We start from the raw sequence: 26,416 nt of genomic DNA, 5'->3' as shown, positions 1-26,416 counted from the left end.
CACTGCAAGTACTGATCTGGGGTTACAAATTTTAGCAAGTAGGTGAATTCTCAAATATGGAATCTGTGATGTATAGTGCTGTATTCCGTGTGCTTTACATGATAGCCTCACTTTTGACTCCATATTTTATGCCTCTGCTTTTACCTTGCGATTTTAAGCTTAATTTTTTTTTGATACACTTTATTTATTTTCTTACATGATTTTGGAGCTTTTGGGAACAAACCAGGTAATAAATCAGTAAATCAGCAACAATGACTTGTAATTCCTACTCTTTGCATTAGTTACTTTGCAAAGTATTAGGACGTAAAAATCTTCTATACATAAAACCTAATAAAGAGATTCATGATCAACTGCTCTACAAAATAATTTCATTTTGAAATGGATTTAATATGAGCATTGAGTAAAAGTAAAATTGTATTTAGAGATTACCCAAATGGAAAAAAAACTTCTTATGTGTCTGGTGCTGCCCTTGTTCTCGGTATCTCCTGACTTCTGCAGAGAATACAAACACCTCAGTTGAACCGCTCAGTAAACTAGCTCCCACAAGGCTTGATTGTATGCTTCCCAGATCATATTCACATAATTGTCATGATGGTTTTGCTGCTATTTTTAGGTAGATCATAGTTGAACATTCTGAGTACCTTGTAGTCACCCAGAGATACCACATTGGGAGCTCAAATAGCTTTTTCTGTCTGGCAAGTTTATTCTCTACAACAATCCCAGAAGCATCAGGTTCTCATGTCTGGTTTAGTTAACTTCACCATCCTAGTGCTTGACTGCCCAGATTTAAGTGGCTAGCTCCACTACAATGACTGTATGGGAGCCTTTTTTTCTTTAAATCAGTCACATTTTTTTTTTTTTTAAGATTTATTTACAATTTGAAGGGCAGGATTACAGAGGGGCAGAGGCAGAGAGAACGAGAGAGAGGTCTTTCATCCACTGGTTCACTCCCCAAATGGCCACAAAGGCCTGAGCTGGGCTGATCTGAAGCCAGAAGCCAGGAGCTTCTTCCAGGTCTCCCACATGGTTCAGGGCCACAAGCACTTGGGCCATCTTCTACTGCTTTCCTAGGTCATAGTAGAGAGCTGGATGGCAAGTGGAGCAGCCAAGACTTGAACCAGTTCCCATATGGGCTGCCAGCATTGCAAGCGGCAGCTTTACCTGCTACAGCAGAGCACAGGCCCCAAAATCAGTCAAATCTTGATTATTAGAGTGCTACGGGAAAGTTTTCTTGAGAAAAACACTCAGGGAAGGTAGAGCCCTACAATCTAGAAAATACAAGTGTATAGGAATAGGTGTGCCTGTATATATTATATTTATGCCTTTTTTTCTTAATTTTATGTGGAATAAGTCTGCCCATATCAGATTCTTGATCAGTCTAGGTATTTATCTAGAGACTGTTCCATGTAACCATGTGAATTTCCCAGGTTTGTCTCTAGTCTTCGCCTCACATTGTATTGTTACAAAAGTTTCCCTATTTAACCCCACAATTTTTACCCTGAGCTTCATATTAAACCATTCAATGTCTGTTTAGAATGTTCCTACTATGTGCCAGGCCCTGTAGCAGGTGCTGCGGACACAGTAGAACACAAAGCAGACATGATCCCTAGTTTCATGCAACTCACAGGCTACCTAAGACAGATTTCTGGGCCAGTGCCGAGGCTCACTTGGTTAATCCTCCGCCTGTGGCGCCAGCATCCCATATGGGCGCCGGTTTCTAGTCCCGATTGCTCCTCTTCCAGTCCGGCTCTCTGCTGTGGCCCGGGAGGGCAGTGGAGGATGGCCCAAGTGTTTGGGCTCCTGCACCCGCATGGGAGACCAGGAAGAAGCACCTGGCTCCTGGCTTCAGATCAGTGCAGCACAGGCCACAGCGGCCATTTGGGGAGTGAACCAACGGAAGGAAGACCTTTCTCTCTGTCTCTCTCTCTCACTGTCTATAACTCTACCTGTCAAATTAAAAAATAAAAAAGATTTCTAAGTCAAAGAAAGCACAAATAATTAAATGTAAAATTACAAGTGTTGTAAGTGCCCTGAAGAAAGAGTTGAGTACAATAATGGGTGTAATAAGAAAGACTTAACTCTAATCATTCTCTTATCTGTCCAGGATTAGGTCATTCACACTCTCCATTTCCATGTGTTCTCTCAGTTATTCACCGTAGGGCCTCTCCACTTCCCTTCCTTCCCTCTTCAGAGGAAGCAATGGCAGTCAGAATTATACCCAATGAAAACAGGATACTATTAAACTGAAATGCATGTGAACAGGCAAAAATTAAAAATGTTCACTTCCAAGTTTCTAATTAGGTGTGGAATTGCAGCAGCTCCAGAGAAGATGTTGGTGTTAAATTGTTCTACCAAATTGTTGATACTGGAGAAAATATTGAAGAGTCATTTTCCTGAATCACTCAAGGTACTAAAAACTTAAGAATAGTATTTAATTTCTTTATTGTATTAATCCATAACATAATGTTGGGCTTGTGGTTGTTTCTCATTTTTTCTGATAAGACTCTCTAGGGGCACTTGTTAAACATACAGCTTCCCAGCCCTTTCCTGCTAGAAATTAATTCAATTGAATTGTGGGTAAGGCCCAGGGAATTGTATATTTTACAGTCACACTACATGACTCCTGGACAAATGTAGATAATGCTGGGCTAGAATATTTCTAAAATAAATTCAAATTGTATGACTTTTTAAATGTCAAAGGGTATGAATTAAGGTACCCTCGAAGTTAAGAGGAAAACAATGATACTAAAGCTCATGGCGGGGAGAGGAGTTGTTTTTGAAAGTTTTATTTTTTTAAAGATTTTTATTTATTTTAAAAGTGTTACATAGAGAGTCACAAAGATCTTCCACCTGCTGGTTCACTACCTAGATGGCTTCAGTCACAGAGGCCCAAACGTTTGGGCTATCTTTCACTGCTTTTCCCAGGCCCTTAGCAGGGAGTTGGATCAGAAGTGGGGGAGCCAGGACTCCAATCAGTGCCCATATGGGATGTCAGTGTTGCAGGTTGTGGCTTTCCCACACACTGCAACACTGGCCCTGAGGTGGTTTTAGAAAATTATTTTAATTTATTTCAAGATCTTTATTTTTGAATTTTTTAAATGACCCTTGATTTAAAAGCCTCTATTTGTTCTAAACTTCTGAGTACTCACTGAAAACTCAGCACTACTATGGAAGTTGTCATTTGTCAAAGATTACAATAAATGTAAGATAGAACTATAATAAGCACTTGATAATGGGAAAGGAAGTACAGAGTGCAATGAAATTTCTCTTAAGGGCTGAATTTTCTAAGCAGAGATAGCCCCCTTGACAGTGCTTTTCAAATGTTAGTGGAATGCAAATCACCCAGGAGGAAAAATCATCAGAATTTTTGAAGAGAGAGACTATTTTTAACAGATACCTTGGGTAATCCTATTCATTAAAACTTGAACAAAAGTGACCTGAATGGGGTCATCTAGTGCACAGAACTATGGTGATTGAATCAGGCCATCTTGCATTACTGATTGTGCTTAAATGGTATGTGGTAGCAAAAATCTGAATAATAATATAGAGTGATGGGTCTGAAAAGTACTAAAAGGACCATCTGACCCAAATTTCCCAATTTGAAGATTGACACTGAGATAAATTAATAATTTAATGGAATAAGATATTAGGCTCCTTTGCTTTAATAACATGTCTAGCCAATTCTTCTGCCTGAAATACCTAAAAAAATTTCTTGTTAGCAGACACAGGGCCCCATTCACTTGGGGTGTCATCAAATGATCAGCCTCCAGCAGGAATTGCTCCAAGGAAAGCTGTTTTTCCTTGTGACAAGCAAAAGAGAGAGTGCAAAGAAATATTTCCCTAAAGAAACTGCCACACTGAGAAGCAGTTTGCCACAGCTTTTGTAGCAAGAGTTAGAGGAGTGTCTAGGACAATGAAAAAGGTCAAGAGAGAGGGCTCTCCCTCCCTGAGCAATATACATTTTCATGCATTGTGTGTTCAAAACTATGCCTCTTGCAATTGAAAACAAAAAAGCTCGAACCAGTAAACTGTTTCAGATTCACTGCCCATGATCTTGTGCTTAAGTCTAAATGGTATACTCTGGATTACAGTTTCACCAACCTTCACAGGGTGGTAAAAGGTGTTAGAGAATAAAAACATAATGAAAATATGATTTGTCCAGTCTTCCTCCAATCTGTGCAGTTTATGACTGTGTCTTGTAACCTTGGCTTAGTGTTTAAGTGATAAGATATTCCACATTTTTTTCACAAGCTCTAACTGCTGACCTGCCCAGGGTCTTTATTTCCTTCTAGCCACTCCCTCTTCTCATTCAATGTTTACCCTTTGAATAAATAGCTATTGGTAGAGTTCACTTGTTTCTTTGTTTATTTTTAACCAATGCCAAATCTTTCCATTGGTTCCAAATCTACAAAAATAGAGTTTTTTCTTTCAGAATTTAAATATTGAAAGTTTTTCCCAATTAACTTTCTGAACATTCCAGTCATATGTAGGCCACATTCTTGAATATGGATGTATAGTTTCCTCATATGAAAACATTTTGGTAAACATCACTCTGCCTATGTAAGATGAGCAACCACAGAATTTAATGATTAACAAAACAAACATGATCCTTCCAGATCACTTCAGTCTTTGGATTTGCACCAAGTGTGATCTATGTTACACATTAATATAAGCCAAACTCTACTTGGAAAGACACATGTTTGAGTGAGGTCACAGACTGGTAAAACAAGAACGTTATGTAATGTTTTAGACTAAGGAAAGTTGAGTAATTTAACTTAGTGATAAAGAAAGTGAAAAGTAGATTCCAATGCCCTTATAATTCAAAACATTTTTTCCATTTTTTTCATGGGACTCCAACACATACTAGAAAGTGCTCAATGAATTTTCACAAAGCGTATAAATACCTTTGTCTTCAGATGCCACTTCTCCCCACCTGCAACGCTCCTTTCTAATCACTGTTTCCCCACTCCCCAAAAACGATCAAAATCCTGACTTTCAAAAGCATAATTTAGTCTTGCCTGTTGTTGAATGAAGTATAAATCGGATCACACAAGAAGTGTCTGTTATTGTGTCTAGCTTCTTTTACTTAACTTCTTGTGTGTTTATGACATTCATAGTGAATCCGTGTAGTTGTAGTCTATTCCTTTTCATTGTAGTTTTGTTATCCATGGAATGAAAATACCACAATTTATTTATTCATCCCCCTGTTGGCGGGCATTTAAATTGTTTCCAGTTTTTGTTTATTATAAAAATGATGTGAGCATTGGCAAATAGCTCAGCCATCCTTATTAATACCATAACTTTTTTGAACTTTTGTAAGCATAAGCATATATATGACATATAAAAATTGTTTTGTAAGATGGACATTTTTCTTAGTGGGCCAATAAATTGTGAAATGCCACAGAATAAAATTCTAATGTTATCCCAATATTGTTCAGTCACCAAACATCAGAATCAGCTGTATTAAGCTTCGTAAATACAATAATGAATAAGGCAGAGCTTTGACACACAGAGAATGCTTGTAAAGCCTGCCCCAACAAATCTGGAATGCAAGTGTTTTTTTTTTGTTGTTTTTTTTTTTTTTTTTTTTTTTTTTTTTTTGACAGGCAGAGTGGACAGTGAGAGAGAGAGACAGAGAGAAAGGTCTTCCTTTGCCGTTGGTTCACCCTCCAATGGCCGCCACGCTGCGGCCGGCGCACCGCGCTGATCCGATGGCAGGAGCCAGGTGCTTTTCCTGGTCTCCCATGGGGTGCAGGGCCCAAGTACTCGGGCCATCCTCCACTGCACTCCCTGGCCACAGCAGAGGGCTGGCCTGGAAGAGGGGCAACCGGGACAGAATCCGGCGCCCCGACCGGGACTAGAACCCGGTGTGCCGGCGCCGCTAGGCGGAGGATTAGCCTAGTGAGCCGCGGCGCCGGCCTGCAAGTGTTTATTTTTTAAATATGGGTTTATATCACCTGCCAATGACGTTTGATTTAGTTCAGAATTGGAGAAGTTATATCTCACAGGTTGTTTTCAGATAATATAGTCAACTTCAAAAGAGATGAGCATCCAAATTATCTATGGAACTTTTCTAAATATGTGTGAGCCTTAAATCTAAATTGAGATAGTCACTTCTGACTCATTCTACAAGTATTTATTGCCCACCTAGGTGTCAAGCACCCACTCAGAAAACCTATCAGTTTGGTACCTGTTGCTATTATACTGTAAGAACATAAATTTGGAGTTTCACAGATTTCTGTATATGTTTTTTAATCAGCTTCCATGTGCACTGTGTTAAAATAACAATAGAGAAATTTGTATGTATGTATATTGTGTGAGTGTGTGTGAATATATTTGCAGTTTCCCCTCTCTGCTATGATTGAATGGTAGAACAGGAAATGAAGAAGGGGAGATGCAATTGAAACAGCAGTTTTTGACTTGACAAACCAAACCCTAATGTTGTCTGGCTCAGGTTTTTGGAGCAGTGATGAATATAAATCGTGGGAATCCCTTTCAAAAGGAAGTGGTATTGGATTCATGGCCAGACTTCAAAGTTGTTATCACTCGGCGACAAAAACAGGTATAGTTTTGAAAGGAAATAAAAATAAATTGATATCATGGTGTGAGTAGTTAGCCTGGCAGTTTAAATGCTGGTTGGGATTCTCACGTCCTACATTGGAGGACCTGAGTTCCATGCCTGACTCCAGCTTCCTGCTAATACAAACCCTGGGAAGCAGCAGTGAAAGCTCAAGTGGTTGGGTTCATGTCACTCACAAGGAAAACTAGACTGAGTTCCTGGCTCCCAGGAACTTTTGCTTTGTCCTGGCCCTTGTGGACATCTGGAGTGTGAATCAGTGATTGTATCTCTGTCTGGTTCATTCTCTCTCTCTCTCTCTCTCTGATTCCCAAATAAATTAATAAAACAGTAAAAGAACTGGCATCAACTGGAAAGAAATGACTTGATATAGAGTATAGTATAACTATAGCCATATATGTTATATTAATATGCTACATATTTCACCATTAGTTTCTTAATTTGGCTTCATAGTGTCAGGGATATGAAAGGTCATTAGCCCAAACAATAAAGTATTTTCTTTCCAAATCTCTAGAAGCATAAAGCACACACACTGATTTGTAGATACTAGATTTTCCACTAGATGAATGATTCCTTGTGATTAGTGACTTTGGTCATGTTAATAAATAGGAAAGATTGAAAAGAAAACATCTACCTCATTCTTCTGGGACCGGAGGGAAGGTCAAGTGACCAAAGATGTACTGTCCTGACCACACTGAGAAGATTCTGAGAGTTCTGACTCTCAAAGGTGGATACATAAATGAAATCCTGTAAAATGTGAAATAAAACTCAGTATTGTAGAGTAGCAGATACAGCCTCCCCCTGTGACACCGGCATACCATATGAGTGCTGGTTTGAGTCCCAGCTACTCTGTTTCCAATCCAGCTCCCTGCTAATGGCCTGGGAAAGCAGCAGAAGATGGCCCAATTGTTTGGGCCTCTGCCACCCATGTGGGAGACTCAGATGAAGCTCCTGGCTCCTGGTTTCAGCCTGACCCAGCCCTAGCTGTTGGAATCATCTGGAGAGAGAACCAGCAGATGGAAGATCGATGGATCGATCTCTCTCTCTCTCTCTCTCTCAAATAAATAAATAAATAAATATTTTTAAAATGTGAAATATGTCTTAAAACCTTCCTAATCTCAGGAAAAAGGAGTCGAGCAAAAGTTTCAAAATATCTTCTTACCCTCACTACAACATTTTAGCCTAATGCCCACCTCCCTGTTGTTAGGTAGCTGATTTTGATCATGGAAAATTATATAGGCTTGTCCAACTAATAATATCAAATCTATTTAGAATTTGAGTTTTGCAGAGAATATGTTTGTTTTTCTGATTACATCTTCTGTCCTAGACTGAGATGGATAACCTTGACCATTATACTAATGCCTATGCTGTGTTCTACAAGGATATAAGGGCTTACCAACAGTTACTAGAAGAACATGATGTTATTAACTGGGACCAAGTTTTTCAAATACAAGGTGAGGTTATTATGTAGTCATGCTTTTCTCCTTTTTATCATGTATATAGTTATTTTATATATATGAGATATAAGTATATATATAGATATACACACATTCACAAACACATATACATACATTTTATGTTTTTACTATTTCTGTGTTGTAGTGTTACAAGAACGCCTTTGTTTAGCACTGCCTACTTTTTCTCATGTCTTTTGAGTTACTTAAATGTCATTTAGTGCTATAATATGGGATGCCAGTCATAGTGTCTGTGATTTTTAATGGCATTAACTAGAATGGCATTAACCTGCTTGTTTTCAGTGGCTTAATTTTATGAGGAAAGAGCCAAGTTTTAGATAAAATACTGTATTTACCATGCCTTCCGACTCCCGTGTTCAAGAAGTCTTAGGGCTCTGCTTAGAAGACATTCACCAAAGAGGAAGAAACAAGCCCCACTACATAAGGAAGGAAGAGGAGAAGCCTCTTCCTCAGTTTCTAGAGGACTCAGTCAGTCAGGAAATACTGAAAAGGATAGAGTAGATCGGATCTGGAAAGGTAAAGAAGAGTCCTGCTGGAAGCTCTATGAGAGCAGAGACCACACCATTTTCATGTACCAATGTGAAGCCGTGCCCAGCACAGAGCTTTATATACACAAGTACTGAATAAAGATTTATAGATAACATAGGATAGCTGTGATAAACAAGTGGGATCTGAGTGATTTAAGTTCAGGATAAGCCTCACTAGCACTGAGCTTACACCTCCGATGCTGCAACTTACATTTTGTCAACATACTAGAAGAGAATCTTTCAAATTGGTTTGCTATACCAGACAAGTCTACACTCTTACACTTCCACCTGTATGGTAAGTCACAGACTTTTATTAGAGTTATGAAACATGATCCATCACTTCAAAAGGCTTAAATTAATCTGAGTCAAAAAAATTAAAAAAAAAACTTCTACAATAAATTACAACTTCTCACCAGAAATTTCCAGAAAACGTCACGTGGGTGGCCAAAATGAGCATCATGATGGAAATTGGAAAGTTCTACAAAAGTTTGACAATAAGACAGGGAATATATGTAATAGTCTATATATAAAGTAGTTAGAATAACACAGGTGGCAAAAGTGTTATTAATGATACTCCATATAAAATATAACAAATTTTCCTTATGCTTTTTCAAATAAAATGTCTACATCTCTGTTTATGTCTTTATTCAGGGCTTCAGAATGAGTTATATGATGTTTCCAAAGCTGTTGCCAATTCGAAACAGTTGGATGTAAAACTAACTTCCTTTAAGGCTGTTCATTTTTCTCCTATTTCATCTCTGCCAGATACCCATTTTCTGTATGTAAATCAAGTTCTGCACTTGGGGCAAGACTTAGAGCTGTAGAAAGATAGATAGAAGTCATTTTGGACTTGGGTCATTGAGACTAAATTTGTGAGTGTTTGAATGTGTGTGTGTATGAGTGTGAAGCAATTGAGACAGAGTACCAATTGCTTTTCTCTTCCCTGTACTTAACTACTCAATTTCCTTAAAAACCAAATCAGTGTTTTTATCTATTATTAGGAATTAACTCAAAATACTTGTTATTTTTATAATATACATAGAAAAATCATTCTTTTGTGTCCTGATCTCCAAAAAAGTTTTACATAATTTCTATTGTCTGTGTTCAAAGTTGTTGTTTTTGTTGATGTCATGACACTGTATAATTTTGGTGAGCTTTCTAGAGACAAGCACAGAATGTATGAAACCTATTAGCCTTCTTATAAAACTTGGAAATGGCTAAATAGTATTATTTTTATTATTCCATCTGTTAAGAAGTAAGGTAATCACAGGAATAAATTAGGCAGCCAGGCAATAATCCTACGAAGTCTATTTCCAGAATTCAGTACTTCCAAATGGGTTATTTCTATCTGCATTCATTCTTCTATCATGTGTTAGAGTCCCTGTTTGTCATTTACTAACTGTCTTCTCTTCAGCTTAATCTTTCTGAGCCTAGTCTATTCTCAAAAATTAAATTAGAAGATCTTCTTTACTGTTTTGGGGGTAAGAAGCTGAAGTAAGTTACTTGAAAGGTACCCACTTCAGTAAATATTAGTTTTTTTCACCTCTGTGGTGAATTTTTAAGTAATTGTTAAGCAAAACAGACTAAACTTAAAGAAGAATGGGCATTCTAAGTCATAGAAAAGGAATTGGATTTTCTTTTTATTGTCTTTGCATTTCATAAATTTGAGAGAGAGGGAGTACTTCCATCTGCTAATCAATTCCCCCCCAAAATCTGCAACAGCCAGGGCTAGGCCACGGGCAAAGCTGGGAGCCAGGAAACTCAATCCCAAACTCCCATGTGAGTGGCAAAGACCTAACCGTGGAGCCATCACTCCCGCCTCCCAAGGTCTCCCTTGGCAAGAAGCTAAAATCAGAAGCCAGAGCCAGGCACTCCAATATGCAACATGGGCTTCTTTAACCCCTAGGTTTAATAGCTACTCCATATTGTTTTTAAATTATTAAAATTCTAAATTATGCAAAAATTGAGAGAATAATATAAAGAACCTCTCACCATTATTTGGTTAACCTGGTTTAGTTCATACTCTTATATACTTTGTTCCAACTTTTTGTATTGTCTTGAAGGAAATGTTCCAGATACTATCCTTAAATAGTTCAAGATGTGTCACTAAAAGTGATGTTTTCTTTTGAAAAAAAAAAAGAAAGCAAAAATTTAATATCACTCATATATCAAGGCTCCACCAGACCGCTCACTGGCTTTGTAATTCACTAGCTTGACTCATAAGACTCAGCAAATACAGTCATACTGATTGCTATGGTTGATTACAATGAAACCATGCAAAGCAAAATCAACACAAGGAAAAGATAGATGGATGAAGTCCAGAGAAATCTAGGCTGAAGCTTTCAAAAATCCTTTCCCTGTGGAGTCACATAGGATGTGCTTAATTCCTCAGCAATGAATTATGATAACATATGTGAAATACTGTCAGGGCTGGAGCTGTGGCGTAGCAGGTAAAGCCGCCGCTTACAGTGTTGGCATATCATGTAGGTGCCAGTTTGAGTCCTGGCTGCTCCACTTCCAATCCTGCTCTCTGCTATAGCCTGGGAAAGCAGTAGAAGATGGTCCAAGTCCTTGGGCCCCTGTACCCATGTGGGAGACCTGGAAGAAGCTCCTGACTCCTGGCTTCAGATTGGCGCAGCTCCTACCATTGTGGCCATCTGGGGAGTGAACCAGAAGATGGAAGACCTCTCTCTCTGCCTCTGCCTCTCTATAATTCTGCCTTTCAAACAAATATTTTTAAAAGGAAGGAAGGAAGGAAGGAAGGAAGGAAGGAAGGAAGGAAGGAAGGAAGGAAGGGAGGAAGGGAGGGAAGGAAGGAAAGGAGGGAGGGAGGGAGGGAGGGAGGAACTATCTACCAAGGAAGCTGATTAGACTCAGTGCCAAAGATCTTTATTGGAGGCATCCTCTGCCTAGCACAGTCCAAATTCCTAGAGTCCCAGAAAGAATTCAGGTGTTCAGAATAAACCACATAGTTTGAACAGTTTAATCACAGTAAGACCATCAGTTACTTATGTCAGTCCTGGGAATGGCAAGACACCACTCAGATCCCAGACACCACTCCAGATAGGCAATCTGGCCTTTCTAAGGATAATGGCCTCAAGCCCATTATGTTAACTCTTTAATGCATAACCCCTTAAAATTTTGTTGACAATATTTAGCATTCACATTTCCAAATTGTATTTTTAAAAGTGAATGAACATCCAAATAAAGTCCATACATTGGGATTGGTTAATATATCTGAAGTTTATTGTGGCATATAGGTTTCCCTTCAACTTTTTATTTCTTATATTACTTTTTTGTTGAAGATTTGTCCATTTGAAGGCCATTTGTCCTTTTGAATTTCCACTCACTGTCGTATCCTTGAGGTGTTATTTAATATTTTCCTCTTTCTCTAATCAGGCCTTTTAAAAAATTTTTTAATTTATTTTTAATTGACATAATAGTAGTACATATTTATGGGGCACAGTGTGCTATTTCAATACCATGTGTATAATGTGTAATGATAACATTCGGCAATTGATATAGCAATCTCATTTATCATTACTTTGTGAAGTCAAATTTTAACTTGAACCATTCTCTTCTGCAAAGGAAGTTAGACAATTTGGTTTTAATGTCTAAGCCATTGCTAAGTCATTACTCAATATCTAAGTCATTACTCAAATTTGTAGACTCTGTTTTGAATACCTTGCTCTCAGTTGCAAGATCAAAGTCTAATGCTACTATTCCTAAAACATTTTCTTGGCAGAGTTTTTGTTTGCAGCCACATTTATGCCTGAGGCTTCTTTGCCCTTGCTTTAAAGTTTGTTTTCAAAAACTGGATTGAAAATGCTATCAAACCAGTTATATTTGTTTTTACTCACGCTTCATGGAGAGCTGACTAGCCCAGTGCCAAAGCTGATAGTATGCCTGAAATGTGAGCTAACATCACACAGCCCCTAGAAAAAGAAAACATAAATTTATATTAATTTATATTTCATAAAAATTAAAGGAAAAAAATCAAAAACAATTATAGCAAGAGTGACATTACTAGTCTGTTACCAATAACTGAGGATGGTCTTGTGATACTGATAACTACAAGAAAGAAAACAAATTCTGAGGCATGATCAGCCTTAAGGGTTTTCAACTAAGTAATTTGTTTCAGTTCTTAGGAATTGCACCAATTCCTTTTTAAAAAAAATTTAACATCAGAGATTTTATACAGTAAATTAATAGAAACATATAACATTGGAGTAAGTAGATTGAAAGGCCTATAAATATGGACCAAATGAGGCTGGTGCAGCCTCCTCCTGTGGCTCCAGCATCTTTTATGGGCACCAGTTCATGTCCCGGCTGCTACTCTTCTGATCCAGCTCTTTGCTATGGCCTGGGAAAACAATAGAAGATGGCCCAAGAGCTTGGGCTCCTGTACCCACGTGGAAGTCCCAGATGAAGCTCCTGGCTCCTGGCTTCAGATCAACCCAGCTCCAGCCATTGTGGCCATTTGTGGAGTGAAGCAGCAGATGGAAGACCTTTCTCTCTCTCTCTCCCTCTCTCTGTCTGTAACTCCACCTTTCAAATAAATAAAGTCTAAAAAAAAAAAAAAATCAGAGCGTTTTCTCTAGGCTAGATGTAGTAGCAAAGTAGAGAGAAATCAGTTGATTGTCTGAAGGTAGATATCTGCCTTAGTTAGGCATGGTGTCATGAGGCATTTGTCTTATTGGAGCATGATTTGATGCCCGTGATGGGCTCTAGCTTGGCTGCTTGTAATTGGATGAAATTCAGCTCTTTGTTATACTCCTGGTTATGTTTTGATTTGTTTACAAATAAAGTAAGTTGCAGTTGGTTGTATACCAGTATAGTGGACTTATAGTATGGAGGAAACCTTAAGCCTAACTTTCCAACTGAAACACATTCCTTAATCTATACTGAGGACAAAAACAAGTGGTCGTAAAATTAGAAGATTTAATTTGGTTTAAGTATCTTGTCTTATCCAAAATGAAACCCTGAAAGTTGCTTATAAGTGAGAAATGGTAGATTCCAACTCACTGAGTGTTGGACATTGTCCCAAGGATAGTGTCTCAGTTTGAATCAGTAAGAAGAGAGATTTATTTAAAGTCACATAATTCTGTGCTCATATTTCTTCTTGTGCCAATTTTTTTTTTCTAGAACGGGGTCTTCCCCACGACTAACCTACCTGAGTGTTGCTGATGCTGATCTACTCAACCAGACTTGGTCAAGGGGCGGCAATGAGCAGTGTCGCCGATACATTGCCAACCTCATCTCCTGCTTCCCCAGTGTGTGTGTACGTGATGACAAGGGAAAGCCAGTTTCCTGGGCTATCACAGATCAGTTTGCCACCATGTGCCATGGCTATACCCTGCCTGATCATCGTAGAAAAGGTTATAGCCGGCTGGTGGCCCTCACGCTAGCCAGGAAGTTGCAAAGCCGAGGATTCCCCTCTCAGGGAAATGTCCTGGATGACAACAAGGCATCTATAAGCCTCCTGAAGAGTGTCCATGCTGAGTTCTTGCCTTGTCGTTTTCATAGGCTTATTCTCACCCCAAAAGCTTTCTCCGGTCTAATTCAGTGAAACTCCAATAATTTTCTTACTTTACCTGAACATATGCACTCTCTTACATGGCAATGAGAGGTAATTAAACCAAAATAAGGAGAGAACCTTGGGTTGTTGAAAGGGGCATGGAAAAGACATACTCAGTTAGCCTGAGGAGCTTTGATTATTCCCACCTCAGTTTTCCATGGTAAATAACATCAAGGGTCAGCAGGAGCTGTCATTGACAACAGACAAATGATTATCCTCCTTTAGGATCCACTGTAGGAAAAAATTCCTGAAGTCAGAAGTTCTTAGCTCAGTTGCAGGAATGACTGCATGCGAATAAACGATTATCAAAGGACTTTGTGGCTACTGCTTTATTGTTGAGTTTTAAGCTTCTGCTTCTCACAACTGTACCAGTTCCCTACTGCAGAAAAACTACCCAGCTATGTGTCACCAGCCTCTGTTCCTACCACTTCTACATTAAGTTCCCTGTAAGTTGTCCTGTGTTTTCCCTCTTTGTTACTGGCTTTCCCTTTCTGCTTAGATTCTCAGCTGTGTTCTCCACTGGGAATGTTCAAATGCAGTCATTTGCACATTTTAGTGTTTCACTGAGGCACCTGGAGGGCAGGTTGCAACACAGAAGAATAGACCCTCCACTGTAGTTCCTGATTCAGGTAAATATATAATAGACACAGGTTCCCACTTCTCAGTTGCCTTGGATATATGAAGAAGTAGGTATTCTAGCTATAAACAAAAGTTAGCATAGTACTAAACCTTTCCTATAACCTTACTATAGGACCCTGGTCTTACAGTCTTCTTTGTCATTTAAAAAAAATCACATTTAGCTGTGAAGATGCACAAACAAGTGTAGAAGTGTTTATGTATTATATCCCATTCATATTTTCTATATGCATGTGTAGATACTCTTGGGATCTAGATAGAGTAATAAACTTTTTTTAAAGATTTATTTATTTATTTGAAAGGCAGAGTTAAAGAGGCAGAGAGAGAGGTCTTCCATCTGCTGGTTCACTCCCCAAATGACCACAACAGCCAGAGCTGCGCCCATCTGAAACCAGGAGCCAGGAGCTTCCTCTGGGTCTTCTATGTGGGTACAGGGGCCCAAGGACTTGGGCCATCTTCCACTGCTTTCCCAAGCGATAGCAGAGAACAGGATCGGAAGTGGAGCAGCCAGGACTCAAACTGGTGCCCACATGGGATGCTGGCACTGCAGGCAGCAGCTTTACTTGCTATACCACAGCTCTGGCCCCAATAAAGTAATAAACTTTAACTCTCTCATTTTATATGAGAAACTTGAGGACCAGGAAAAACAAATGATTTCTTCAAGATCATATTCTATATGGAATCAGGATGAAGATCAAGCCAGAAGGCTGTCATTTTTATTTCAATCTTTTATTTCATCAAATCATGTGTCCTTTTTACATTGGAAATTTAAATGCATAAATAATTAAATGAATACATTTATTATTCTTTTATCTTTGCCATTTTTTTATAATTTGGATTCAAATTGATTGTGTATATAAGTCAAGGACAGTGGAAAATAAGATAAACATCCCAGGCTGTATTCTCTACTTGCAATAGCATGAATACAATAACTGGATTTTCTACTCTAGAGAAAGTTGACTTAACCATATATAAAATATTGACTTCATACCCTCATCAAGTCCACAAAATCCTCACTGCAATGACAATGGAAAATCCAGTGTTTATTCTGAGGAAAGGAAAAAACTAGCTAAAGTGAGCACATTTTAATAATAATAAAAAAAGACACCTTGAGAATGAATATAATCGTAGGTCATCCTGAGCCAGTGGTTACCTGGAAACTTATCCTTGGAGGCAGAGGGAAGAGCACTAGTAACCAGAGTCCATAAATCTCTTGGGAGAATATGGCCTAGTTTCTACCCCAGGGATGTTATTATCTTTGGCATTGATTAAGCATAGGTTACTTCTGCCTGTTATATGGCAATATTATTATAGACTTATTTCCTTTCTAGGGATATTTTGCCTATTATTTGACATTTAGCTATGTTCTGATGATTGCACCAAACACTGGATATATATAAATTAATCCTTGTGAACGATGGTATCTTCTATTTGTGAGAATTGTGGCTCAGAGGATTTATGATTCACCAAAATATATGCATGCTTTAAGTGGCCATGTCACGATCATCACCTGGGTTTGTTAGAGTCCAAACACAGTGTACAACTGCACTGTACTATTAGTCATGATGCTAATTGGCCTCATAAGTGGCTTGGAGTTCTTTTGAAGGTGATTATTTTATCTCATTCCATATTTAAGATTTTATTTATTTATTTGAAGTGCAGAGTTACAGAGAGGCAGAGGCAGAGAGAGAGGGAGAGAGAGATCTTCCATCCACTGGCCCACTCCCCCAAATGGCCACAACTACCGGGGCTGCGCCGATCTGAAGCCAGGAACCAGGAGCTTCTTCCAGGTCTCCCATGTGGGTGCAAGAGCCCAAGGATCTGGGCCATCCTCCACTGCCTTCCCAGGCCAAAGCAGAGAGCTGGATCAGAAGTGGAGCAGCAGGGACTTGAACCGACACCCATATGGGATGCCAGCACTGCAGGCGGTGGCTTCACCCACTATGCCACAGCACTGACCCCTTCATTGCATTCTAAATTTTCCACCCCAACAACGGACTTTAGATTTAATTTTTTTTTTTTACTAAATTGTATTTACCTCCTTGCTTTTCTTATTTTAATCTTCTAGATGACCATATTGGCTATAATTGCTCAACTTTCACCCTGTTTCTGACCCTTTTAAGGACTATAAAGAGAAATATCAGGCATAAGGAGAGAAAGGAAAGGAAAAGAAGAGGGAGACTCAAGAAGTAGGATAGGGGCTGCAGCTGTGGGGTAGTGGATAAAGCCACTGCCTGCAGTGCAGGCATCCCATATGGGGGCCAGTTCAAATCCCGGCTGCTCCACTTCCGATCCAGCTCTCTGCTATGGCCTGGAAAACAGTAGAAGATGACTCAAGTTCTTGGGCACCCGCACCCACGTGGGAAGACCCGGAAGAAGCTCCTTGCTCCTGGCTTCAGATCGGCACAGCTCAGGCCATTGCGGCAAATTGAGGAGTGAACCAATGGATGGAAGACCTCTCTCTCTCTCTGCCTCTCCTCTCTCTGTATAACTCTGACTTTCAAATAAATATAATAAATCTTTTTTTTTAAAAAAGAAGTAGGATGGATCTAAGTCATGTGCTTTATTTGCTGATTGAAGAAAATTCTCTGATGTAATATATAGCTAACCTGTAATTGGAGTGTCAGACTGTTTGGAAATTAGTAGGGTAGTATAAATAAGAGATGATGATGATAACTTGGATTTGAATGCTGGTAATCATGATGGTGAGAAGCAGATAATTACCTGAGCTACTTTAGAGAAAAAGTTACCAGCCTTAGAAATTTAGTGACTGTCATGTATGGTGAGAGAGAAACTATTTATGGCTCCTAGAAATCTCTATTGTGAAATCCAAAGCCAGCTGTATTTTTCCCTGAGATCAGAAGCACTGGGAAGTGCCACATCTAGGGTGATTAGGAGAGGGGAAAATGTTCATTCTGGGAATGCTGGGTCTTGATGGGACTGGGTTAGATTCTTGATCTTAAGCTCAAAGAAGTTGTCTGGAATAGAAATACAAATTTAGGAAATGTCAGCCTGTAGATGGTAACAAAATCCATGAGCTGGGTTAAGACTGCTATAATTGAGCCTTGATTATTTCTGATATTTAAGGTGAGTAATGGAGAATACTCTGGAATAGAAGGAATGGTCAAAAGATAGGCGGAAAGACATGAGGCAACTGGAAAAGAAAGGAAAGAATGTTCAAGATAGAGGATGGCTAGTGGAGTGAATCTATGCTGGGAGGTCAAGAATAAATAAGTTTAAAAATGTCCATTGCGGCTGGCGCGGCTCAATAGGCTAATCCTCCGCCTTGCGGCGCCAGCACACTGGGTTCTAATCCCAGTTGGGGCGCTGGATTCTGTCCTGGTTGCCCCTCTTCCAGGCCAGCTCTCTGCTGTGGCCAGGGAGTGCAGTGGAGGATGGTCCAGGTCCTTGGGCCCTGCACCTGCATGGGAGACCAGGAGAAGCACCTGGCTCCTGCCTTTGGATCAGCGCGGTGTGCTGGCCACAGCATGCTGGCCGTGGCGGCCATTGGAGGGTGAACCAACGGCAAAGGAAGACCTTTCTCTCTGTCTCTCTCACTGTCCACTCTGCCTGTCAAGAAAAAAACAAAAAAAACAAAAACAAAAAACAAAAAACAAAAAAAATGTCCATTGCACCATCACATATTTTAAATACACGTTCCAAAAAGAGGCCAGGAATACGGTTACAAATTTTATGATTCTATTTCCATTCATATAGAGTCCAAAATCAGCTTCATTAACACAGCTTTAGACAGTGACTAGAGGCTGGCCCTGTGGATCCACGCAGCACGCCGGACGTAGCAGCCATTTGGGGGGTGAACCAACGAAGGGAAGACCTTTCTCTCTCTCTCTCTCTCTCTCTCTCTCTCTCACTGTCTAACTCTGCCTGTCAAAAAAAAAAAAAAAATTAAAAAAAGAAAGACAGTGACTAGAAGAGGACATGAAAACGGCTTGTGGAATTCTAGTAACATTCATATTCTTGACCTGAGTAGGTTTCCCAAAGGCATTCACTTTGTGAAAATGCTATACAGTTGCACTTCACTGTTCTCTATGTATATTATACCACAATAAGAACTAATAACTGAGAACAGCCTTGAATATAAAAAATGTATATTCCTTTGACCTGACAATTTTATTTTTAAAATGTATCATACTAATATAATACAAATTATGTAATGTATATAATTTATTTAAAAGAATATAAATTATATAATATATAATTATATAAAATATTAAAATTTATATAAATCTGTGTTCATTCTAGCATTGTTTGTAATGACAAAAAGTATTTTAAGAACTCACTGATTAAACAGAGTGCAGCCATTCAATGGAACTCTATAAAATACTAGAAAACTATTATTGCAAATACAGGAAAGATATATATGACAATACTCAATGTAAAGCTCTTACAGAAAAGTATGTACAATCTATTTGAAATTCAACCATGGTGGTAAACAGGGTAAAGAGATGGGTGAATAGTTCTCAGAACAACTTAATGGCTTTTAGGGAGGGAGAGGATACCTTGATAATTGGCATCAAGTTTTCTGGGGTGTAGCCATGGCTAGATGTGACAATCAGAGAATTCAGTATAGGCAGCACACTTAGCTCTGCTGTGACGTGTAGTTATCTGTTCCGAATGGATCTTGGCTAGGTCTTGTAAGCATCTGTGTATCTTAGCAAGAATGAATACTCATTCTATCCAGGGCCCACTGAGGAGAAATAAAGGTGAATAATTAAAAATTCAATCTGTTCAAACTTTGGGAGAAAAATAAGGCAGTACAATATTGGGATACATCCTCTCAAGTAGAATGTCATCTAATAATATAAGATTTGTATTTTGAGAAAGAGCAGGAAATTACTATATCTTACATTTTCTTAAATTGTCTATAACACACTGGACATTTGATATCTATTCTCCCTAACCTTGGTAAACATTAGGGGCAAATAAATGAAACTGAAGCAAAAGGTAGCTGATGGAACAGTGTAGCACCAAATACACAGACGACTTCTTGTGTCAGATGGTTGCATTAACATTATGTCAGTAGGGAAAATTAAAATAGTAGAGGTGTAAAATACAGATTTTTTTTTCTGTGACAGGGTAGCTATAATTAACAATCTAGTTCACTTTCCCCAAGTTTCTAGTAATCAAAGATTCTCCACCCTACCACCACTTCTAAAATTCAGTTGCTGATAGCCCTTTGTTTTTTCTGATCTTGGCCCTATGCTGTACCCAAAGAATGGGATAAAAAACAAAAGGTAGCCACTTTCAGACTCTCCTATTTTCCTTACCACTTCCTACCTACTGGTATCATATATGTTCCCAGCTCTATCTCAATTTTACTCACTTTATGAGTGGAGTTTTTTTCATGAGGGAATTTTTTTTTATCTTTTCTAATTCCTGCTTTGTGATTTAAAAAATTATAAAACTATAATATCTGGATATTCTCCTTGCTAATATATATGTAACTTTCTCTTCTGTTAACAAATCTATCTACAAGTTTCCAAGGCAAACCATGCTTTAGATTTTTTTTCTTTTTACTTTTCAAAGATTTATTTATTTATTTGAAAGGCGGAGTTACAGAGAGAGAGAGAGAGAAGAGAGAGGCCTTCAATCTGCTGCTTCACTCCCCAGATGGCAGCAACTGCTGGAGCTGTGCCTATCCGAAGCCAGGAGCCAGGGGCTTCTTCCTGGTGTCCCATGTGGGTGCAGGGGCCAAAGGACTTGAGCCATCTTCTACTGCTTTCCCAGGCCACAGCAGAGAGCTGGATCGTAAATGGAGCAGCCGAGACTGGAACCAGCGCCATATGGGATGCTGGTGCTGTGGGGCAGCAGCTTTACTTGCTACACCACAGCACCGGCCCCCATGCTTTTAGATTTTAAGTTCTATTAAAAGGTATTGCTTTTATTTTTTTCTGGAACTTTTTTCCTTGTTAATGTAATATTAAAACAAAGAGAACAGATTCCAGGACTGGCGCATCCCATAGGGGCGCCGCCAGTTCGAAGTCCCGGCTGCTCCACTTCTGATCCAGTTCTCTGCTATGGCCTGGGAAAGCGGTAGAACATGGCCCAAGTGCTAAAACCCTGCACCAGCATGGGAGACCCAGAGGAAGCTCCTGGCTCCTGGTTTCAGATTGACACAGCTCCAGCCATTGTGGCCAACTGGGGAATGAAGCAGTGGATGGAAGACCTTTCTCTCTCTGCCTCTCCTTTCTGTGTAACTCTGACTTTCAAATAAACAAATCTTTAAAAAGAGAGAGAGAACAGATTCTGTGTAATTCATAAATAAAATTCTAAGAATAATGATATTCCCTTCCTCCTTTCCACCCTCTTCCTCCCCACTCCCTCCCAGTTCTAAAGGCATTGCTTTTAATAATAGGACTATCATTAGTCAACACTAGCAGTTACTGCAGTGAACACTAGATGTCAGATTTTAGTTCTAGATTATTTCTCAGTAGAGGGAGCATTTGAATTGTTTCTAGTTATTTCATTAGAATTTTTGCTAGTTTTAGGCTATTTTTCAGCAGATTCCTATAAGCTTAATTACCACATTAAAGGAGATGACATTCTAAAATCTTGTTACATAACATTGAAATTATCTCAAATGATTTTGCCATAATCTCCCATTTGACCTTACTGTCCAATAGCTGAATAGTTTAAACAAGTAACAAATATAAACATATTTTAATTTTATAGAGAAAGAAACAGTTATTATTGAAAGTTATGTTCTTTGATTTTAATGAATTTATTTTCATATATTTTTTATTCTGTGCATATTACAAATTCTTTTTGTATGTCAATTGAGTTCTTTCTTTTCTTTCTCATTCGCTCTCTCTCTTTCTCTCCTTCCTGTTTGTGTGGAGGGTGGGTGATAGGTGTGTAGTATATAAAAAAACACATTAATATACTTGATTATTTATAAAATGAGATAATATAATTTGTAATATGTAGTAGTTTTAATGTGCATTGAATTCTAATTTCATTTATAATTATTATGAAGTTTATACAGAAGGCTTGTGCATTTTAAATAGCAATGACTTAAGTATTAACATGTTCAATTCATGTATAACTATGTTACAAATGATTCTTATCTCTTTATTAAAAGAGTCAAGATCATAAAGCCTTTGCTTTTTCAGTTTTATAGGTAAAAGTAGGAAAATGATACTTCTCTTAAAATGTTCCATTGATCACACAAAGTTCTTGAATGGAAGATTCAGTATAATAAAGATGCCAGTTTAGGGAGAGAAACACAATTTGTTTTTTTTAATCTTTCTAAGAGTAGATAAGCTTATTCTAGAGTTCATATGTAAATATGTAAAATAAGAATAGCAATATAGAATCTGAAAAATATATAGTGAAAGGGAGAGTAGTCTCATCAGTATTAAACATACAGTGGAGCTTCCATAATTTGAATGTAATGACCCATGATTATGTAGAACAGTAAAATAAGAAAAAAAAAGAAAAAGTACAGAAATAATTACAAGTACCTAGGAAAGTTTCAAATAAGATAAAAGTATCACTTCAAATCACTCAGATAAAAATGAAATTTAAATGTAAATAAATGGCAATGAGCAAATTAGACAATAATTTAGAAAAGAATCAAATAATATTGGATACCCATTTTTATACCAAAATAAACCTCAAGTTGATCCAAGGAGTAAATAAATAAATAATGTTGAAAGAAAAGAAGCCTTACAAATACTAGAAGAAAACACCTGTTAATTTTTTAACCTAGACAGGTAAAAACCATTCCAACAAAAACTCCAAATTCAGAAGCAGTAAAAGAAAAAAATTATTGTCAATAAATTAAATATACATGTGTGTGTGCATCTGCATATGTGCATGTGATTTTTCAATGGCAAAACAGCATAACTACAGCCAAAGTAAAAAATGGCAAACTATGTGAAAGTGTTTGAAACTTATATCACAGATAAAGGGTTATTTTCTGTAAAATGTAAACAGCCTTTTGGGGCCAGCACTGTGGCATAGTAGTTTAAGCTTCCGCCTGTGGCGCCGGCATCCCATACGGGCGCCAGTTCAAATCCCAGCTACTCCACTTCCTATCCAGCTCTCTGCTATGGACTGGGAAAGCAGTGGAAGATGGCCCAAGTGCATGGGCCCCTGCACCCAAGTGAGAAGACCCAGAAGAAGCTCCTGCTCTTGACTTCATACGGGCCCAGTTCCAGCCATTGCAGCCACTTGGGGAATGAACCAGCAGATGGAAGACCTCTCTCACTATCTCTCCCTCTGTCTGTCTGTAACTCCACCTTTCAAATAAATAAATAAATCTTTATTTTAAAAAATGTAAACAGAGGCCAGCACTGTGGCTTACCAAACCTGCAGTGTCGGTATCCCATATGGACGCTGGTTCAAGTCCCAGCTGCTCCACTTCGTATTCGGCTCTCTGCTATGGCCTGGGAAGGCAGTAGAAGATGGTCCAAGTCCTTGGGCCCCTGAACCCGCGTGGGAGACATGGAAGAATCTCTTGGCTCCCGGCTTCGGATCGGCGCAGCTCCGGTGTTGCAGGCAATTGGGGAGTGAACCAGGATGGAAGACTTCTCTCTCTGTGACTCTCCTCTCTCTCTGTAACTCTGACTTTCAAGCAAAATAAATAAATCTTAAAAAAAAATTGAGATGTGAAAAAATACTAAAATCCAGCAGAAAAATGGACAACTCAGATGATTAATTCACAAAAAAATTTACAAAATGATCCTTAAACATACAAAAAGACACTTAACTAACAAAAAAAAACCCACTATTTAAACGATAAGGAGATGCCATTTCTTAACTATCAGATTGACAAAAATAAAAAATCTTGAAAATACAGGTTAATGAAGCTATGGAAATATGGCCTAGTCATACATCAATAATGATCATTCAATATTTTGCAATCCAATGAGGAGAATCTGGTAATAGTGAATATAATATTTATGCATTTACCTTAGCAATTCAACTTCTAGGAATTTACCCTGGAGATTCTCTTATAAATATAAAGCAAATATTTACATAGAGTCATTCATGCAATTTAATTTATAGTAGTAAGCTATGGGAAGCAACCTAAATTTCCATCTTTAATCATCTGGTCGAGTAGATTATGATACATCCACACAATGGAGTACTAAAAAGTTCTCTATGACATGAAATAATTTCCATGACTTATTGCTAATTTTATGTTTATTTAGCATGTGCTACTTGTACATTCGATTAGCACTCTCTCTCTCTCTCTCTCTCTCTATATATATATATATATATATACAGCACAAACAGGTCAAATCAAGTAATTAACATTTCTCTTTTTTTTATGCTTGGAATCTATAAGCTCTCTATATTTTTAAGTAAAAGAAAAAAGCTATATGTACAAAGTATGCAAGAAAGAATAAGAAAAGTATATATCTGCAGTGGTATCTGATTATTTTTGCCAATAGAAACTCAGGAAAATTAAACCAGAAATGAATTTAACAACAACAAAAAAAAGTGGCCTAATAGTAGTAGAGACAAAGCTGAGGCAAGATTTCTCTGAATATATTCTTTTTACATAATTTTGACTTTTTTAACAATGTATGAACCTGGGATTAAAAATAATATATATTCCCTAGCTCTTTCCACTGAAAAGGCCTACAAGTAACAACTCCTGGGAAGCAGTGAGACTGCCGTCAGATATTCATTTCTTTTTTTTTTTTTTTTTTTTTTTTTTTTTTTTTTTTTTTGACAGGCAGAGTGGACAGTGAGAGAGAGAGACAGAGAGAAAGGTCTTCCTTTTTGCCGTTGGTTCACCCTCCAATGGCCGCCGCTGCAGCCGGCGCACCGCGCTGATCCTGGCAGGAGCCAGGAGCCAGGTGCTTTTCCTGGTCTCCCATGGGGTGCAGGGCCCAAGCACCTGGGCCATCCTCCACTGCACTCCCTGGCCATAGCAGAGAGCTGGCCTGGAAGAGGGGCAACCGGGACAGAATCCGGCGCCCCAACCGGGACTAGAACCCGGTGTGCCGGCGCCGCAAGGTGGAGGATTAGCCTATTGAGCCACGGCGCCGGCTCAGATATTCATTTCTAAACAGCTTCTGGAGGAGGAGGACGCTTGGAGAAAAGGCTGGTTCCTGGACTGAGGCAGGGAAAGAACATCTTGAGCCAAAAAATGAGAAAATGCTCAAAAATTAAATAAGGTTATGTTAATGGAAATAGAATTGGAGTAATAACAGCTGCCATTTGCAAAATTTGGTATAATTTGAGCATCAGCAATTACATCAAGACCAGGCATATAGCACATTGCATTAAGCTGTTGTTTGGGATGCCTGCATCCCCAGAGTACCATGGTTCCAATCCTGCTTCCTCCACTTCTAATTCAACTTCCAATTAATGTGTACCCTGGGAGGCAGCAGATAATGACTCAAGTACCTAGGTCCTGCCACTCATGTAGAAGTCCTAGATGGAGTTCCTGGATCTTGGCTTTGGCCTGACCAAGCCTGGCTGCAGTGGGCATTCAGCATTTTGAAGATATCTCTCTCTCTCTCTCTCCTTCTCTCTCTCTCTCTCTCTCTCTTTCTCTCTGCCTCTGCCTCTCTGTAACTCTGCCTTTCAAATAAATAAATAAATATTTTAAAAATAATACTAATGCATAACACATTGAGTTTTAAAAAATAAATCCTTGAATCCCTAGTGATATGAATGCTGAGGTAGGTGGCAAGCAAAAAAAAAAATTATTATTTATTTGAGAGGTGGAGTTACAGAGAGAGACGAGAGACAGAGAGAAAGGTTTTCCATCTGTTGAATCACTCTCCAGATGGCTGTAATGGCTGGAGTGGGACCAATCTGAAGCTAGAAGCCAGGAGCTTCTTCCAGGTCTCCCATGCTGGTTTAGGGGCCCAAGCACTTGGGCCATCTTCTACTGCTTTCCTAGGTCATAGCAGAGAGCTTGATTGGAAGAGGAGCAGCCGGGACATGAACCGGCATCCGTATGGGATTCTGGTGCTGCAGGCAGAGGCTCAGCCCACTAAGCCACAGTGCTCGCTCACAAAAGCTCTTCTTTACAGATAATATCTACTAAGTAAATGTAAAAAGAATGGCAAAACAGAAAATTGCCAGTGAGTATTGTAATACTCAATTTAGTAATTGTTCAGCAAAGATTATCAATGGATAGTAAAGCCAATGGATAAAGGGCTATTGGGAAAAAGAATAACATAGTATCAAATTCTCATTCTACATATTACCTATTACTTGTAAAAGGTAAACTACAGCTTTATACTGAAGATATCTGGAGGTCACCATCTAAACCCAATGATCAGCTTAGATGAGTAACAGTGGAACAATCTAACACTTTACCTTCTAATATGATTCAATGAGAAATGCAACATATCATCCATAAGGAAATGCGTTTAACTAGGACTGAGCATTTAGGCTAGGGGTTAAGACTCTAGATAAGATGTCTTTATACCACATCAGCATACCTAGGTTCCATACGTGGCTCAAGCTCCTGACTCCAGCTTCTTGCTACTGCAGACCCTGAAAAGAGTGTGATGGGTCAAGTAACTGGGTTCCTGCCGCCCAGGCGGGAGATCTGGATTGTGCTCCTGGTTCTAAATTTCAGCCCAGCCCAGCCCAGCCCCAGACACTGCAGGCATTTAAAGGAGTGAAC

The 26,416-nt window shown here is 38.8% G+C and overlaps 1 protein-coding gene across 1 annotated transcript; it reads left to right on the top strand.

The window, feature by feature from the left end:
• The first annotated feature begins 1,504 nt into the window (after positions 1-1,504).
• On the top strand, positions 1,505-14,416 carry GLYATL3 (glycine-N-acyltransferase like 3). Its single transcript, XM_002714378.4, has 5 exons — positions 1,505-2,407; positions 6,455-6,562; positions 7,905-8,031; positions 9,231-9,357; positions 13,725-14,416. The coding sequence occupies exons 1-5, from the start codon at positions 2,249-2,251 to the stop codon at positions 14,146-14,148; spliced, it is 945 nt and encodes a 314-aa protein (XP_002714424.3). The 5' UTR covers positions 1,505-2,248; the 3' UTR covers positions 14,149-14,416.
• The last annotated feature ends 12,000 nt before the right edge of the window (positions 14,417-26,416 follow it).

Source organism: Oryctolagus cuniculus, chromosome 5 (genome assembly GCF_964237555.1).
Source record: "Oryctolagus cuniculus chromosome 5, mOryCun1.1, whole genome shotgun sequence".
Taxonomy (NCBI): Eukaryota; Metazoa; Chordata; class Mammalia; order Lagomorpha; family Leporidae; genus Oryctolagus; species Oryctolagus cuniculus.
The sequence above is the reverse complement of the archived record's forward strand: the minus strand, read 5'-3'. Positions and strand labels throughout refer to the sequence as shown.

Coding starts and splice junctions, on each gene's coding strand:
- GLYATL3 (XM_002714378.4), top strand. CDS start 2,249: ATGCATGTGAACAGGCAAAAATTAAAAATGTTCACTTCCAAGTTTCTA. Junction 8,032..9,230: donor CCAAGTTTTTCAAATACAAG/GTGAGGTTATTA, acceptor GTCTTTATTCAG/GGCTTCAGAATGAGTTATAT. Junction 9,358..13,724: donor CTGCCAGATACCCATTTTCT/GTATGTAAATCA, acceptor TTTTTTTTCTAG/AACGGGGTCTTCCCCACGAC.